The sequence below is a fragment of the Sphaeramia orbicularis genome, chromosome 7, assembly GCF_902148855.1.
Source record: "Sphaeramia orbicularis chromosome 7, fSphaOr1.1, whole genome shotgun sequence".
Taxonomy (NCBI): domain Eukaryota; kingdom Metazoa; phylum Chordata; class Actinopteri; order Kurtiformes; family Apogonidae; genus Sphaeramia; species Sphaeramia orbicularis.
Window position 1 is genome coordinate 20,721,756 of NC_043963.1, and position 15,887 is coordinate 20,737,642.

A 15,887-nucleotide genomic window follows, 5' to 3' on the forward strand; every position below is an offset into this window, starting at 1 on the left:
GTTTGGCAGCAGATTATAAAAAAAAAGCCTGTAATGCATCCAAATAATTAACACTTACTCTTAGCAGAGTTCAGGATTTCATTATTATAAATACTTCAATTTTAACATACTCTTTTACAAAAAAAATGTAAACCTTTAAAAATGAGGTTTAGATCTGATACTAACAACACTCTATTTAAAACCATACATTTACAAAGAAAAAAAAGGAAAAAAAAAAAAAAAAAAAAGAAAAGAAAGAAATTATACCATTGCTCAAAAAAGTGAGCAGAAAATCTTAATCTGAATAAAGTTACATTTAAAAGAAAACTCAGTTTAAGAATAATTAGTCACATTTCACTATCCTGAATTGAAACTCCAGAGACACAAGGCACTTAAAACACAGTTTGAGGTCCAGAGAGACTCAGTAGTAACTCACAGCAGAGCTTTCCATGAGAGGCAACCAGACTGGAGAAAAAAAAGGTAATTCACCAACTGGGTGCAACCATGTTTAATCCTTTTAATGCAAACTCAAACCCCAAGAAACAGGCCTGGAAGACAGAGAATGAAAGCATATTTCAGTAAATAAATAAATGACAGGTGATGGTCATAGTGATAGTGATAGTATTAGTCTTGTTATCAGAGAGTAGAGTATGAGAATAGAAAAATAAGAGTGTGAAATAAGAACAGTTAATTACAGCATTGGCAGGAAAGGCTCGCAGAAACACAGCATTGAATCCTTTGTATAGTGCTGTTGGTCCCTCCTCTCTCAACAGCGTTCTCAGGACATCAACCAGACCTCTGTACTTTCCATCTGCAGCTGAACACAGACATACAAAGTTACACAAGAGTGATCTTTGTCTTTCGGTGTGTTTTATAGCAGGTGTATACCACAAAGGCCACTTTCTCAGGAGCAAGGTCAGGATCCAAAAGTAGGTCGTGAATTGGTTGTAGCGCTTTGACGACTAACATTAATAACTGATTTAAAGATATGACAAAATTATTAATCTGATTATATAAAATTGAGAGATTTACTTATATAGATAATAACAAATGGCTCACACACAAAACTGAAATCATTTAGAATTAAGTTTTCCACAAATGGCTTTTATGCGAAAATGGTCCATTGTGTAAAGCTTCACTTACTTTGTGTGTATTAATAGTTCTTAAGAATCAATTATTAATTGAGTTTTAATACGGAAATGTGCTCTGAATGCAGATGATAATGGTAAAATATTGTCTACATTTTGTTTAGACAAAGAGTCATGATGACATTGTATACTGTATGTGCTCATGAGCATTTTAAAAATAAATTTGGCTGGTTTGCATTCAATAAACTGACTTAACCTTGATGGGAAAATGTGAATCCTAAAATGAGAACTATTGAGAATATCCACATTAAAGGAGTGACATTTTCCTTTTTTAAATGGAATTATGCATTTCAAAACATTTCCCTGTGGTCTACATAAACTGTAAATGCTATGCTTGGGTCTGAATTCTTCATTAATTCGACTCCACAGGTCTATCTTCAACCCTATTTCTGAGTAATGACACCAGAAAGGTGGTTTTGAGCGCTGGCCCTTTAAATACAAATGAGCCACTTCACACCCCACCCCCTCCATGTTGTTGGCTGTGCTGCTCTGTCCCGTTCAACCAACAACTGAACATTTTAGGTAATTGGCTCAAAGTTCGGACATATTTTCAGTATGGACTACAACCGCTGCTGCTGATAAACAGTTATGTCGTACTCGGCGAAATGTTCAATTGAAGTCTTGACCTTATATGTGCAAATGCTGTGATGTAACTAGTTATAGATGTAACAAATTAAGCAGGAATTAAAACAGGTTGTAGAAATCCACTCGATTTTTGCCTAAATGAATATAAAGATAGTTTTGCAGCACCTGGAGGGTTCAAATTCAAACTTTATGAACTATTAGGGTCCAAATACACAAATAAATGAACCAAATACTAACAAAACTGGGTTTAGCAAAATATGACCCCTTTAAGATGCTTCTGTTTTCATTACATGTTTCTATTAGAGACACAGGACAGATGTTTTTATTTTGCTTGCACCTCTGTACTATTTACATTTTGTTCATCTTCTAAAGTGTCAACCCTGACAACCTTTGACCTCTGTCCCTCTATCCCTCTAACCTGTCTGGAAGTTGGATTTGAGGACATCTGGGGGAAGAGCAATCGTCCAATTCAAGATCCCAGCGATGCCACCGGCGAGAAGAATCTTTGGTGTGCTGAGCTGTGAAACACTGACACACAAACATAAAATCAAAAGTTAGGTTTACAGGATCTAGACCCTGCATTTTACCCTTATACACTTCTTCACTGCAGCCATACTGACCTTTGACCCTCAGGTGTCAAGAAGTTTTTGAGGTATTCATAAGTTAAGAAGTACAAACCATTAGAAGGCACATCTATGAAAGAGAAAGACAGAGGGAAGTGGAAATGTCAAGATAAATGTTGTTTTTTCGATTCAATAACTATAAACTACATCATAATGAATGGATGTCACATAAAAAAACTAATTAAAACTAACTGAATTGGAGAAAAAAAGTCAAAACTAAATAAAAATAAACTATAATGTAAAATCCCAAACTTATAACCTTGAACATTATCCCAGCTTCTACTCCTACTTTATGGATCTGCTAAAAAATGTCTGAGATTCCTTTTTGGCCCGTGCCCTACTCTTACAACAGACATGACCTTCTGACAGACAGGACAAATAACAAATACATGCAGTACACACAAACACAATCCACAGTTAAATTTACCTCTAATGAGTGTAAGCACCGTCCCTTTGTAGACACTACGGATCCCTTGCTCCTTATAAAGCCTGACAGCGCAGTCTAGTGGACCTGCATATTTGGACTGCCCACTGCTGGCCTGGACCTACAACAATTCAATAAATTAATTTATGTTCACCTAAAGAAAATTATAAAGACAAGGCAGACCGACACTCATGTTTACACACATAAGGCTGAAGTCTCCAGAAACAGAAACCACCACCAATAATGGAATTTGACTGAATCTGTGAATCTGTGCATCTGCTGTTGACTGATTAGTTTGGGAAACCTCAGCCAGTCGAATAGTGTGACTAAGTCCATTATTCAAAAAAAAACCAATACTTACCTGCAGTAAGCATTTGATCCTTTCTCCTGGAGCCACTATCACTGTAGTGAAAACCCCGGCCAAACAGCCTGACAAGAATATCTGTGTGTGCCTGTATAAGATAGAATAAAGTCAGTATACAGAGTTGTTTCATAGTAACTCTATGTAAAATACAGCTGGATAAATATCACTGACTGTGTAAAGACTATGTCTTATACTGAAAAATGTACATGTAAAAAATTAGCATGCTTTTTTTTTTCTTCTCTGAAATCACTTCAGCTCTCCTTAAAACTAAAAAAAGTTCAATGATTTTCAGGATGAAATCAATGTTACTGTTAATCTCTGACATGTCCAAGACTGATAAAAAACAATGCCACGACCATTCAACATGTATAATATGAAATATATTTTGTGATGTTTCAAAAAATAAAACAAGCGGCATTTTTGAGATTTAGGTCATGTATTTTGTACAAAAAAAGACCTAAATCTCCTTATGATGGCTCTAGTCTATGGTTTATAGAGCATAATAATGAATGTGTAGATACTTAATTTATTTTATGGATATTTTAATGAACAATTTTAAAAAACAGATGTCATCTCTTAAATATGCCAAGAGTTTCAATTATTTCGGCCACCACTGTATACAGTTATTGTTTCAGTGCAAAGGGGCATTAAAAGTGTTATATTTACTTATTTACGTGTTTTTTTTACTTATTTTTTGTATGGAAAATGACCTAAATCTCCTTATAATGGCTCTATTCTGTGGTTTATAGAGCATAACAATGACTGTAGATATTTAATTAATTTCATGGGTATTTTAATGGCCAATTATTAAAAAAAGGGAAAAAAACAGATGATATCTCTTAAATATGCCAAGTGTTCTAATAATTTTGACCATCACTGTATACAGTTATAGTGTTACTGAGTGTGTCATCCACAGTCTTTCAGTCATCATACAAAAATCTACTGAAACCAGTTTGTTAGTGTTCTCCTAGTCCAGTGGTTCCCAACCTTTTTTGGCCCCATTTTAATATCACAAATTTCTAGCAACCCCACACATTCAAAACGGAGACATTTTTTTGCTACAGTGTATTTGTTTTTGCAAATAATGTTAATTTTGGACGATATTTAGTCTATATAATGTATATTATTATGGACGGAGGCAGAGAAGCCAGGTGTAGATTACTGCACAAAGTGAGAATTTTATTTTTCTTGGTCATATGTACAGTCAGTCCAGCTTGTATTTACAAGGCTGACAATTAATACTGAACAAACAATAACTCAAACTATGAATTATGGAAGAGCTGCAGCATCTGAAACTGACCACAATGAACATTTGAAAGATAAACAGTACCACAGTGCTTCAGTTTCAGCTTCAGAGTTTGTCATGTCTTTTATGGATTGTCTCTCTCAACTCACCATATATTTTTTTATTAGTAAGTTTGTTTGTTTTTGTTTTTTTTTTTTTATCAATTAATAGAAATTTCAGGCAACCCCCTTTGAATTCCAGGCGACCCCACGTGGGATCCTGACCCTATGGTTGAAAAACACTGTCCTAGTCTTTCCAGAATCTGTAAAGACTTTGAAAGCTGTGTAATGTGTCCTTAGCTTTAGAAGGAAACACGGTGGCCCTGGACACGTGCTGTACTGCTACAATAACACACAAGGAATGAAAGGACGCACAGAGTCAGAATAGCAACAGCAGGCATCAGGGTGCTGTTAAGAGTCAGGGTAATATGAGGAAGGGGGTGTAAAGGGGGTGTGCTGCTTTAAGTGAGCGAATGATTGCAGAGGGAAGAGCGTCACTGTACTGGTTATATATATAGAGCTCATATTCCGGGTATTACAAATGCACACTGTAAAGGAAGCACTTGGCACACACATAAACATGAGACACTGGCATGTGCATAAGCAGATAACAGAGACAGAGCCATAAAACAAGATACTAACGCGCTGATATCATCATATATCTGCTGTTTACATTGAGTGCGCTGTATGTTAATGTTTTACTAACGTCAGGGGTTTGCTGGGGTCAGTCTGCTGGAGCTGCTTCCCCAGACCGAAGCCGAAGAAACTGATGGCCATCATGGGAGCGACACCTGCCAGGGGGGCACCCATACCTTTGTACAGGCCAAGGACACCCTGGACACACACATATGCACACACACAAAGTGAATTAAACTGGAAGTAGTACAGCAAGTCTTCACAAGTAGTTAACTTGTACTGTTTTGAAGTATTTAACATATTACATGATTACAATGAGCAAAACTGTTCTCACTAGTTAAAGTTAATGTTACACCTTCATCATATCTGGAAAAAACCTGGTGATTCTGTGAAAACGGCACTAAACATGCACTTTTATTCATACGTCATACACTGTTTGGATTTAACTCTTTCATGCACGAATGATCATAAAACTGAATGCGATTATTTCTCCTCAATAACACACAAATGTGTCTGATTGCATTACTGAGTGATACATATATTACAATCGACCATTTGTAGCTTAACCCACAAAGACCCAGTGTTACTTTCGTGGCAGTTCCCAAATGAATTTTTCTGTCTATTGATCCTTTCTAAGTGATTTATCATCATTTATTATAATATTATTTCTTATATTTAGTATTTTTTTTTCGGTGAAAATCTGGTATTTTCCCACATATTAATTTCTTGATCATGTAGATTTTCATGAAAGTTCAGATTAAAGTTGAGGGTTATTATATCAGAAACAGAGAAAACTAAGGAAAAAGTGACTTTTTCTGCAAAATACATCATTAACTGAACGTAAAAACAAGTGTCTCCAGCCAATGTTATTTATCAAATTCCATGGGTTCTACTGGTGAATCAATGTTGTAGAAGACGACGGTGTATCCACGTTCTTTACGGAGCCTCTGAACGTCCAAATGGGTCATATCTGATAACCATGAAATAAATGAAAAACTGCATTTTACACCAATTATTTACATGGATTGATAGGATTAGTGGATTAAAAAAATTTAAACATAATAAATCAGTAGATGTGTTTGATTGCCAGGGACTGTTTGGGTCTTTATGAGTTAAACATGATTTTAATCAAAAATATATATATTTTTTTAACTTAGCCTCTCTCCATAAAACTAACATGATTGATTTAGGAAAGCATAACATAAATGTAACTGTAGTAGATATATATTAAGACAGACAATCCATGTAGTAATTTTGGCTTCAAAGTACTATATCTAGACCAAAAAGGAGTAATTATTGCAAATATTGTGGTTTTTAGTGAAGTTTGAGAGTGACACCATGCATGAAAGGGTTAAATCCATTAAGTAATGTGGTAATTATACACCACATTAACAAGTCTGTGTGTGTGTTTACCTCTTTGGATACAGTCTTGCGGAAGCAGTCATATGTTCCAGTGTAGAGCACATACTGGGCACAGGAGGCTTTGGGCTGCGTCTGTAACCTTACCTGTACAAAACAGTATTAATAAACAGGCTGGCCGACATATACGCACTAAACCTCTCACGTGTTATCGTGTGTGTTTTTGGCGGGATTGTTGAGACGGACTACACCCAACAGTATCTGCTGCTCTGTGTGTCTGATAAAGAACAAACTGACTGAAGGAGGATACAAATAGAATAACTGAAAATATTGCAGTGTGCATACCTCCTGACAGAAGCAGACAACAGCCAGTGTATGGGTAAATGCATGGAAAGTTTGGTTATGAATAGAAATGTCACAACGACCCCCCCCCCCCCCCCCTTAACTCACAAATGTTTCTATTACCTTTTCTCTTAAAATGTAGAACTCTAATAAATATAAAGTAAGTCACCTTTGCATCTCTTTGTGCTTCTCTTACACATATAAAAATAAATGAAGAAATGACTCTGCTTGAGTTCCAGAGAAAAAGTGGTGCAAAAATGTTAAGTACTGTGATTGAATCGATGCTCACAAACACTTGAACCTGCTACTTTTCCTACAAAGATGATAGTTGGAAAGTAAAAGAAGACAGCACCTCCTTCAAACTTTAAAACCTTACATTACTTTTTCTTTTTGACATTGAATCTCCAAATGAAGCAACACTTCAACAAACAGTTCTACTATTTCATGTGCAGTTATTTTCACTGTACATTTTCCTTTACTAGCCTGTAAATGTCTGATTAGATGTAGAATTGTTTATTTCTATTATATGTTTACTATTACTATATTTGCTCACTTTACTGTAAATGCTGCTCTGGCACTTACATTTTCCCACTATAAAAAAAAAAAAAAAAAAAAAAATCTTATCTTATCCAGTGGTGGCCAAATTATTAAAACAGACAGATATTAGAATTATTGATGGGGTTTTTTGCCTCCAAAACATGACTTAATTTAATGATGATCATGAAACTTGCAGATGGTTGCTCTGAGCACAACAAATATCATATTATCTAACTGTTTTTATCCATTTTTAACTTCAATATTTACTTAATGAACAGGACAGTCCTTGTACATTCAACAAAATCACACAGCTGTGTTCTTAGAGTCACATCACCATCAATTTCAGCACAATCACATCTGACAATGATCACACCAGTAATATGACTATTTCTGTGAAGGAACATTAACAGTGAAATAGACTTGGGTTTTTTTGAGAAGAAAATGGCCTAAATCTCCTTGTGATGGCTTTGTTCTATAGTTTATAGAGCGTAATGATGACTTTGTTGATATTTCATTCATTTTATATGTATTTTAATGGGCAATTTATAAAACAAAAAACAGATGTAACCCCTTAAATACACCAAGTATTTTAATAATTTTGCCATTGTATATAGTTATTTTTTCAGTACAGAAAGACATTAAAAGTGTTACACTTATTTATTTATTAATGTATGCATGTACTCTATGTATGTAACTTTTTTCACTTGTTGTAAATAAAATGCCCTAAAACTCCCTATTCTATGGTTTATTGAGCATAATTATAGCTTTGTTTTATGGGTATTTTATTGTCCTGAGACCCAGCAGTGCATTTTTGTCCTCTGTAGGGGACAAAATTTCACAGTTTTACTTGAAAAATGGACATTCCAATAATTAATAAATACATAAATAAATAAATAAATAAATAAATAAATAAAATGTTAAAAAATTTATCTGAAAAAAACTGTTGCATCACGCAATTTCCAATCAAGACAATTGTTTAAATGTAAAAAAGCTAAAACTTTCACTTTCCTGGGTCTCAGCAGGTTAATGGACAATTTAAAACAACAACAACAACAACAACAACAACAACAACAGATTAAAGCTCTTAAATACGCCAAGTGTTCTAATAAATTTGGCCACCACTGTGTATCACTGTGATTTTGCATCATATTTCGAGGCAAAAGACAAAAAACTTGTAGATCTTGAGAGTTTGGTCAAGTGTTATTTCTCTTCTTGGGACCATGTGTATGACCTTGGATTTCCACGACAATTTGAGGCAAGATCTCCACAGTTCACCTTAATTTGAACCTTAAATATCTGTTGTTTATCTCTTTCTTTCTTTTTTTTGTTTCTTTCTAAATTGGATTGTGGTTTCTCTTGCTTTTGCATCCTTCTGTGACACTGACTATCCATTCATCATGTAATACTATACTACTCCCAGACAATGAAATCTGTTCTTGTAGCTGTAGTGAGCGGACCTTGGTGACACCTTAAGCTGGTTTAGCGGTAATCTGTGGAAAACGTCTGATCACTGACTTTTTCTGGGTTGAAGTGCGCGCATGGCTTTCCTGCGTCAAAGTTCAACATCTACAAGACGCGCCTATGTAGTTGAAACATTGAAACAATACTTTGGAAAGTGCAAATATAAGTGCAAACAGGGTGTAAACAGTGTGTTTTTGGGTCACCTTGATGGTGTCCAGTGGGTGTCCGGCCAGCAGCAGACACGCTCCACCGACTCCTCCAGCCACGAAGTTCTTGAGCGGAGAAACTCTCTCGGTGATCCGCTTCTCTTCCCCCATCCTTTCCCTACATGGCCACTCCAGAGCACGGGCCACAGTCCACTTCACAGTCCTCTGTCACGCACAAGCAGACGCGCACCCACAGCCCTCCTGTCTCACGCTGTGGGAGTGGGAAGACAGACCCAGACTCAGCTGTCTGTCTGCTGCCACGTACTGTGCGTCAGTGAACTTTGACTCCTCTGATAGCTGACTACTGAACGGATTTTTTTCTCCTTCTCCTGCAAAAATGATTACTTACATTCACACATGTGTCTTAGTCGTGACATAAAACACGTTTTATTTATGTTTATATACGTTTTATTTAGTTATTAGACTCTGGGTGTGTGCTCTGTTTACTGAAACACTGCCCTCTAGTGGTGATCTGAGGGTAAGACAACTTAATTACTATAATAACTGCTACAAATACTGCAATTGCAACACTACTACTACTACTACTACGACTACTACTACAATTACAACACTACTACTACTACTACTACGACTACTACTACTACTATTACTACTACTACCACTAATACTACTATTACAACTACAAGTATTAGTACTAATGCAATTACTATTTCTACCAGTATTACTATTGCTACTACTACTATTACTATCACAACAACTAGCCCATGAGTACTACTACTACTACTACTACTACTACCACTACTACCACTAATACTACTATTACAACTACAAGTACTAGTACTAATGCAATTACTACTTCTACCAGTATTACTATTACTACTACTACTATTACTATCACAACAACTAGCCTACTACTACTACTACTACTACTACTACTACTACTACTACTACTACCACCACTAATACTACTATTACAAGTACTAGTACTAATTCAATTACTACTTCTACCAGTATTACTATTACTACTACTATTACTATCACTACAACTACTAGGGCTGTGTATTGGCAAGAATCTGGTGATACAATATAAATCACAATACTAGGATCACAATACGATATATTGCGATATATCACGATACTGTTAACAAGGTGATATTTTTTGTTTTGTTCCTTTTTGTAAAGGATTATTTCCGGGAAAAACTTATAGTGCAGCATTTGGATCAATAAAGTTTAACATGTGGCTTTACCAGTACAAGAAAACACACACACACACAAAAAAACCAAAATAAATAAATAATGTTTTGCAGACATTGCAGTTTAAGATCCTGCTTAAATGTTCGTTTTCTATTGCGAAAAGAATACACAGTGTTCAGTCCCTGACTCATCCAACATCAGAACATTATTTTTGTGCATTCCCAAAAAAAAACAAACAAACATTTGCCTCTTTCAGACAGTAAAAAAGTGCTTTTAGGATGCTTCCATTATTTAACAAAACAGCGTTATCAATTTCGAAAACTAAGTTTATGACCTGCAATATCACAATAGTACTTTTGTAGTCTACAAACAACAGAACAAAATATCCATGTGAATATAGAAATAAAAGAGCTTGAAAAACAAAAATGAGCCTCTGCCATGTCTGCATTTGAATAAATACCTAAAAATATCGATACAGTACTCTTAACTATCGATACAGTATTGTGAAGTGAAATATTGCGATATATTGTGATACCAATATTTTCTTACACCCCTGACAACTACAACAACTTGCCTACTATTACTACTACTACTACTACTGCTGCTGCTGCTGCTACTACTACTAGAAGTATTTTTTCCTCAGTTTTGTTTTGATATAATAATCTTTAAATTTACTCTGAGCTATTATGAACATCTACTTTATCAGAAAATTCCATATAGGAAAATTATTGCAAAATGCAAAGGATGATATCATAATAAATAGTGATAGATCAGTTTGTAAAGGTAAAAAGTTTGAAAGTGACCTCAAAATACTTCTAGTTTTTACGGGTTAAAACTGTTTATAAAATTTACTCTTCTGTCTCTCTCCTGGCATATAAAAAAAACAGGTTTAGTTGATAAGCTAAAAGATTCACGCAAGTTAGATATGGTTTCGTCAAAATAATCGCCGGATAAAATAGCAAAAAATCAAAAATCCTAAGAACCGCCTGGGAAGCACACTGTTACGTCATCATAACGCGCCTTACAGCACTAGCGGGAATTTGACAGTTAAGAAACAACAAAAAGAGTTTGGAGTGATCACATCCTACAGAGTAGGTTGATAATTATCAGGTAGTAAAGATACATTATTATTGTAATTTAATAAGACTGGGGAGTGGACGATAGATGACTTAAATCGTTGTCCTGGGTTTTGTTTTGTCACAGCTAACGTCTCGTGGCTAATGTAACTTTAGCATTAACTGATGTCTGCAGTAGCATCTTCATATGTTCCTCTGCTGTTTAGTTTGTTGTGTTGAGATTGGTGTGTTTTGTTTATAGTACAGCAGCGTCTATGGTCTTCTTTTAAGGTGTGTCTCAGACAGGGTTGTCATGACGCAAAGGAAGAGACTATCTAACACACAGATCTCCTCACAGAGCAGAGTAAGTACATGTAAAAATCCTAGGTTTTTATACTTTCTAATGTCTCAGCTTCTGCATCGTTATGAGTGATTTTTATTCATTACAGGGACCTATAATTTCTTAGCCCTGCAAACCGAATGTATGGTCCTTTTGTTCTTAATAGTCACACGGTTTAGACCGCAAACAGCATTTATTTTCATTGTCAGTTATTTTCTGGGTTTACTGTTTGGTCTGTAAAACGTCACAGAATGGTGAAAAAGGGTTACTCAAAGCCGAGATAACACAGACATATTAGTTACTGGTTACTGTCAAAGAAGAGGAAAGAAATCATGAAATAGTCATATTGAAGAGACTGGAATAAGAGGACTTTTTTATCTTAAAAAGTTACTCAACCAGTTTATCAATTGTAATAATAGTTTAAACTTGATCTTCATCAGACTTCTGTCAACATGATTTTTATTTTGTTTTGTTTTCTTGCATGTAGAGGCGCTCTGAAGTTGCAGTAGCTGAAGAAGAGGATGGTGACTTAACCTTCACCCAGCCAAGTACATCACAGGTCCAGAGAGGTCTGGAGAGGCTCACGTCCGCACAGGTCGACCAGAAGGTAATGGACTCACAGAAATCTTATTTGAGCTTGTTTAATATTAATGATGCATGAATACAGATTGTTATTTTCCCACAGACAGCTGAGGTGGTGCAGTATTTTTTGGTTAAGGACCAAAAGAAAATTCCTGTTCGCCGTGCAGGTAAAATACACAAATATAAGATTAGTTGGGTTTTGCCTCTGAGGCCTGATAAGTAATTTTTTCCCTTTGTCTTTCAGATCTGGTGAAACATGTGCTGAAAGACTACAGAAATGTATATCCTGAGATCATGAAGAGAGTAACACAGAGTTTAGACCAGGTTTGTTCTGTCTCAGAGGATAAATGGCGACACTGTGATGAGCTTAATATTGTCATATTGTGCAATATTACAACTATTAACTGCTAAATGTTCTTTTCTGCTCTAACAACCAGGTATTTGGCCTTAAACTAGTAGAAATAGACACCAAAAATCACATATACATACTGATCAATAAATTGGAGCCAGCTGAGGGAGCCCCATTGGACAAGTGAGTATCTCCTGTAATGTATTCTGACTTTTATGTGTATTTGTTGCTAAAGTAACTAAACCATTGTTTTTCTTGTAAGTGCAGCAGCCCAACCAATCCAAAGATGGGCCTGCTGTTTGTCATCCTGAGTGTCATTTTCATGAAACGAGGGGCTGTCAAAGAGAGTGAGTGATGCTTGATGAATCTACTTAATTTACTATTGTGAGCTATTCAAGTATGTGAAAAATGGCTGATTGTGTTTTACTTCCCAGACGTTATCTGGCATACACTCAAGAAGCTGCGCGTCGACCCTGGGTAAAGTATCATATCTGTCTTAATGAACTTAAAGAATGTTAAGACTTTTATTTCTATTTATTATTTCATAATTAATGTATGCTGTGTTGATCTTTAGAGAAAAACATGAGGAGTTTGGTGATGTGAAGAAGTTGATCACAGATGAGTTTGTACGTCAAAGGTGAGCGTCAGTAGTTGTCCCATAGTTTCAGTTACCATGGAAAAGCTTTAAGCTAATGCATATCCCCTCCCCCCACTTGAAGTGCCAATAAGGGGGGCTATCTGGACTGTTAAGCTCATAGACCTCCCCTCAAACATAGCTCAGCCAACTAATCCAATAAACGTGTGATCAGAAGGTCACAAGTTCAATCCTTGCCTGGATCAGAGGGGTTCGAACACTGTATGGGTGTGTTCAGAGCCAGTGTCTGTCAGACTATAGACTCTGGTTTATACCACACCACAGAGCAGATGGAGAGTGGACAAAACCAGATCACTGCAGCACAGTGTCTGGACCACCACAACCTCCAAACATTCTATCATATTATGCTTCATGTCAGTTTGTTTTAAAGGTCCCACTGTCTAACATTTACACAGAATTAAGAGACTGATTTTGTCATCATTGTTTAGCTGCCTGAAAATACAAATTATTGCATTTCTATTCTCTTAAGATTGAAATTTTTAATCTACAGGAGCAGACTGTCTTTCTCCATGTTTCTACATTAGCTCTCAACAGATTTTTTGTCTCCTTGTATCTGTTTTATGATGGGCTGCATCCAGCAGTACAGTGTATTATTGTGTCTTACTATATTCGAGTGTGAACCAGAATTAATATCCTCAATTAATAATTCCAAAATGTACAAAATATAGATAGATAATAGAAGTTATTTTCATGGTGCATTTGGACACTTATAGCTAAACCTTTACCAGATGTCAAGTCTTATGACTGACTGAACTTTCTACACCAGTTTACACTCCACTAGTCATCATGTACAGTATTTTCCTTTCCTTTTTGCTCATCTTGATTTGTGTATGTTCAGATATCTGGAGTACGTCCGAATCCCTCACACAGACCCAATTGAGCATGAATTTCGGTGGGGACAACGTGCTGACCTGGAAGTGTCAAAAGCCAAAATTCTAGAGTTCATGGGTGAAGTAAGTCATTCCTTGTGTCATCAGGTTAAATAGATCCACCCACTAAATTCACTGTGACTAGAAAATTACAGTTGACATACATACTTACATACAGTAAACACACAGTGAGTGTAGATTAGTTTAAGCAGAAAAGGGAATATTCCTAATGAATTGCGGTTTGATGTTTCTGATGGGAGGTCTGTGTCTTACTTTTCATTTCAGCTTCATAATCAGGAACCTCAGAGCTGGACCCAGCAGTACCGAGACGCCCACTCTACCCCCAATTCAACCCAGGCCAGCACCAGCAGCCAGAGATAACCAGTTGTTTTATTGCATATTTTAAAATTTATTTTAGATGTGAGCGTTTGAAGAAGCTGCACCATATGCCATTTAAAGAGTTTATTTTTTGGTTTTTTAACATTTTCTTCTTGTTCTCGTCGTCCAAACCTACTTTTACACTGAGAAATATAAAAGTACCAAAAAAATCAATCAAAGTTCTGGTGACAATACTTACTAAATACAGCTTTGGAAATATCAAGACCACAGGTTTCTCCTTTTGACAACTGGTTAAAATAGTAAAAAAATCGTTTTTATCAGACATAATGCAAAGAAAGTCCACAATTGTGTCTAAACACTACAATAGTGATGTTTCAACTATGGAAGAGTTCACAAGTCAGTTTCATTAAATTGTTTTTAATCAGACATTCCATGTGTCTTGTGTGCTCTCTCTACTGGTCTATCACATTTCTGTTCAGGCGCTTCATGCCATTCTTGTTGCAAAAAGGGCCTGTGACCATCCATCTTTATCATATACCAGTTTCACAAAGTGATTCTTGTCTAGAAATCTGCAGTGGTCTCGTTCCAGAGCTGTATAAGTATTTTATGTTCGGAAATAATAAATTCCCAGCACACAGAAACAGCTTGTTAGGTACCAAGTTTAATTTTTATTACTTGGGATTCAGTTTTATTTTTCCAAGTTCAGAAAATAAAATCTTTCACAACATCAACTATTGCCACTGTTTTCATTCATTTCTCTCACATATGTTCATTGGTGTACATACCACTTTGACATCCTAGCAGCTACGTACAGTACAACAGAGTCCAGAACAAACTGGCACAATTGCACATTTACATAAAACATTTTTACCTCATAAAATGTACACATTTACTGCAGAAAAGATGAACATGTCTTATTAATGGGTGGGACTGTATCATTAGTCTGACTGTTAAGGGAAAAGTGCACATAATAGTGTCATGTGCTGGCATCTGTTAAAAATGAGGATCCCCTGAGGTAAGATTTTCTTTTGCTGCCCCAGACAAATCACAAACTAATTATAAAATGTACTAATAGGCTGTAGAGAAGCACAAAGGATCTAGACCTAAAGTCAAGGTAAACCTGATTACAACACAGCTATAATGAACAGGTCAATGCACTTCAACAACTGACCACCTGTGAAATATTAGAATATATATATATATATATTAAAAAAAATACAACAATGACACATTGCACCAGATTCGTCATATTCCTATTACGTTTAAAACATACAACAGGACACACTCGTCGTCCAGTGTGTATCTGAGTATTGATGGTGCATAGAATAATCATGTTTTGTAATTAAATGAGGCACATCATGGTGTTGGGCAGTTAAGGTGACGATTTTAACGTCCGTTTATTTTGCACAGCCCTGGTTTGTCGCATCTAAAGCATTTATTACTGAACTAGTTCAACACCATCAGAACCCCACAATTATAGATTTGTGTCTCTGTTATAAACACTACAACTCTAAAGCCTCCTCACTGGTGTCAGATGTGAAGTGTTATGATGTCTAAGTAGAAACTAATTCAACAAATTTCATGATACAAAATGA

General features: G+C 35.8%; 2 protein-coding genes across 8 annotated transcripts; one reads left to right on the top strand and one right to left on the bottom strand.

Annotated features, from left to right (window-relative positions):
- Positions 1-42: 42 nt before the first annotated feature.
- On the bottom strand, positions 43-9,181 carry si:dkey-150i13.2 (mitochondrial carnitine/acylcarnitine carrier protein). The gene is made up of 9 exons (XM_030139251.1): positions 8,946-9,181; positions 6,457-6,549; positions 5,114-5,241; positions 3,121-3,211; positions 2,763-2,880; positions 2,333-2,405; positions 2,131-2,240; positions 675-796; positions 43-527 (listed from the first exon to the last, which is right to left on the bottom strand). Exons 1-9 carry the CDS (start codon positions 9,057-9,059, stop codon positions 465-467), a joined length of 912 nt encoding a protein of 303 aa, XP_029995111.1. The 5' UTR covers positions 9,060-9,181; the 3' UTR covers positions 43-464.
- A 1,926-nt stretch (positions 9,182-11,107) lies between these two features.
- On the top strand, positions 11,108-15,491 carry ndnl2 (necdin-like 2). 7 transcript variants are annotated; one of them, XM_030139300.1, is made up of 11 exons: positions 11,108-11,194; positions 11,426-11,522; positions 11,986-12,105; positions 12,184-12,247; positions 12,325-12,404; positions 12,518-12,612; positions 12,697-12,776; positions 12,864-12,906; positions 13,004-13,066; positions 13,923-14,037; positions 14,239-15,491. In XM_030139300.1, the coding sequence occupies exons 2-11, from the start codon at positions 11,472-11,474 to the stop codon at positions 14,332-14,334; spliced, it is 807 nt and encodes a 268-aa protein (XP_029995160.1). In that variant the 5' UTR covers positions 11,108-11,194; positions 11,426-11,471; the 3' UTR covers positions 14,335-15,491. The 7 variants fall into 7 exon arrangements, with proteins under 7 accessions (XP_029995160.1, XP_029995164.1, XP_029995161.1 ...); XM_030139304.1 differs by having other exon boundaries at positions 11,116-11,194; positions 11,450-11,522; XM_030139301.1 differs by having other exon boundaries at positions 11,119-11,163.
- Positions 15,492-15,887: the final 396 nt, after the last annotated feature.

What these genes read in the sequence shown, in the direction of transcription:
- si:dkey-150i13.2 (XM_030139251.1), bottom strand. Translation starts at nt 9,059, where the DNA reads ATGGGGGAAGAGAAGCGGATCACCGAGAGAGTTTCTCCGCTCAAGAAC. An exon ending in GACCCCAGCAAACCCCTGAC is followed by an intron (nt 3,212 to 5,113) that starts GTTAGTAAAACA and finishes TATCTTATACAG; the next exon opens with GCACACACAGATATTCTTGT. An exon ending in GGTGCTTACACTCATTAGAG is followed by an intron (nt 2,406 to 2,762) that starts GTAAATTTAACT and finishes TCTCTTTCATAG; the next exon opens with ATGTGCCTTCTAATGGTTTG.
- ndnl2 (XM_030139300.1), top strand. Translation starts at nt 11,472, where the DNA reads ATGACGCAAAGGAAGAGACTATCTAACACACAGATCTCCTCACAGAGC. An exon ending in AGATCTCCTCACAGAGCAGA is followed by an intron (nt 11,523 to 11,985) that starts GTAAGTACATGT and finishes TCTTGCATGTAG; the next exon opens with AGGCGCTCTGAAGTTGCAGT. An exon ending in GATGAGTTTGTACGTCAAAG is followed by an intron (nt 13,067 to 13,922) that starts GTGAGCGTCAGT and finishes GTGTATGTTCAG; the next exon opens with ATATCTGGAGTACGTCCGAA.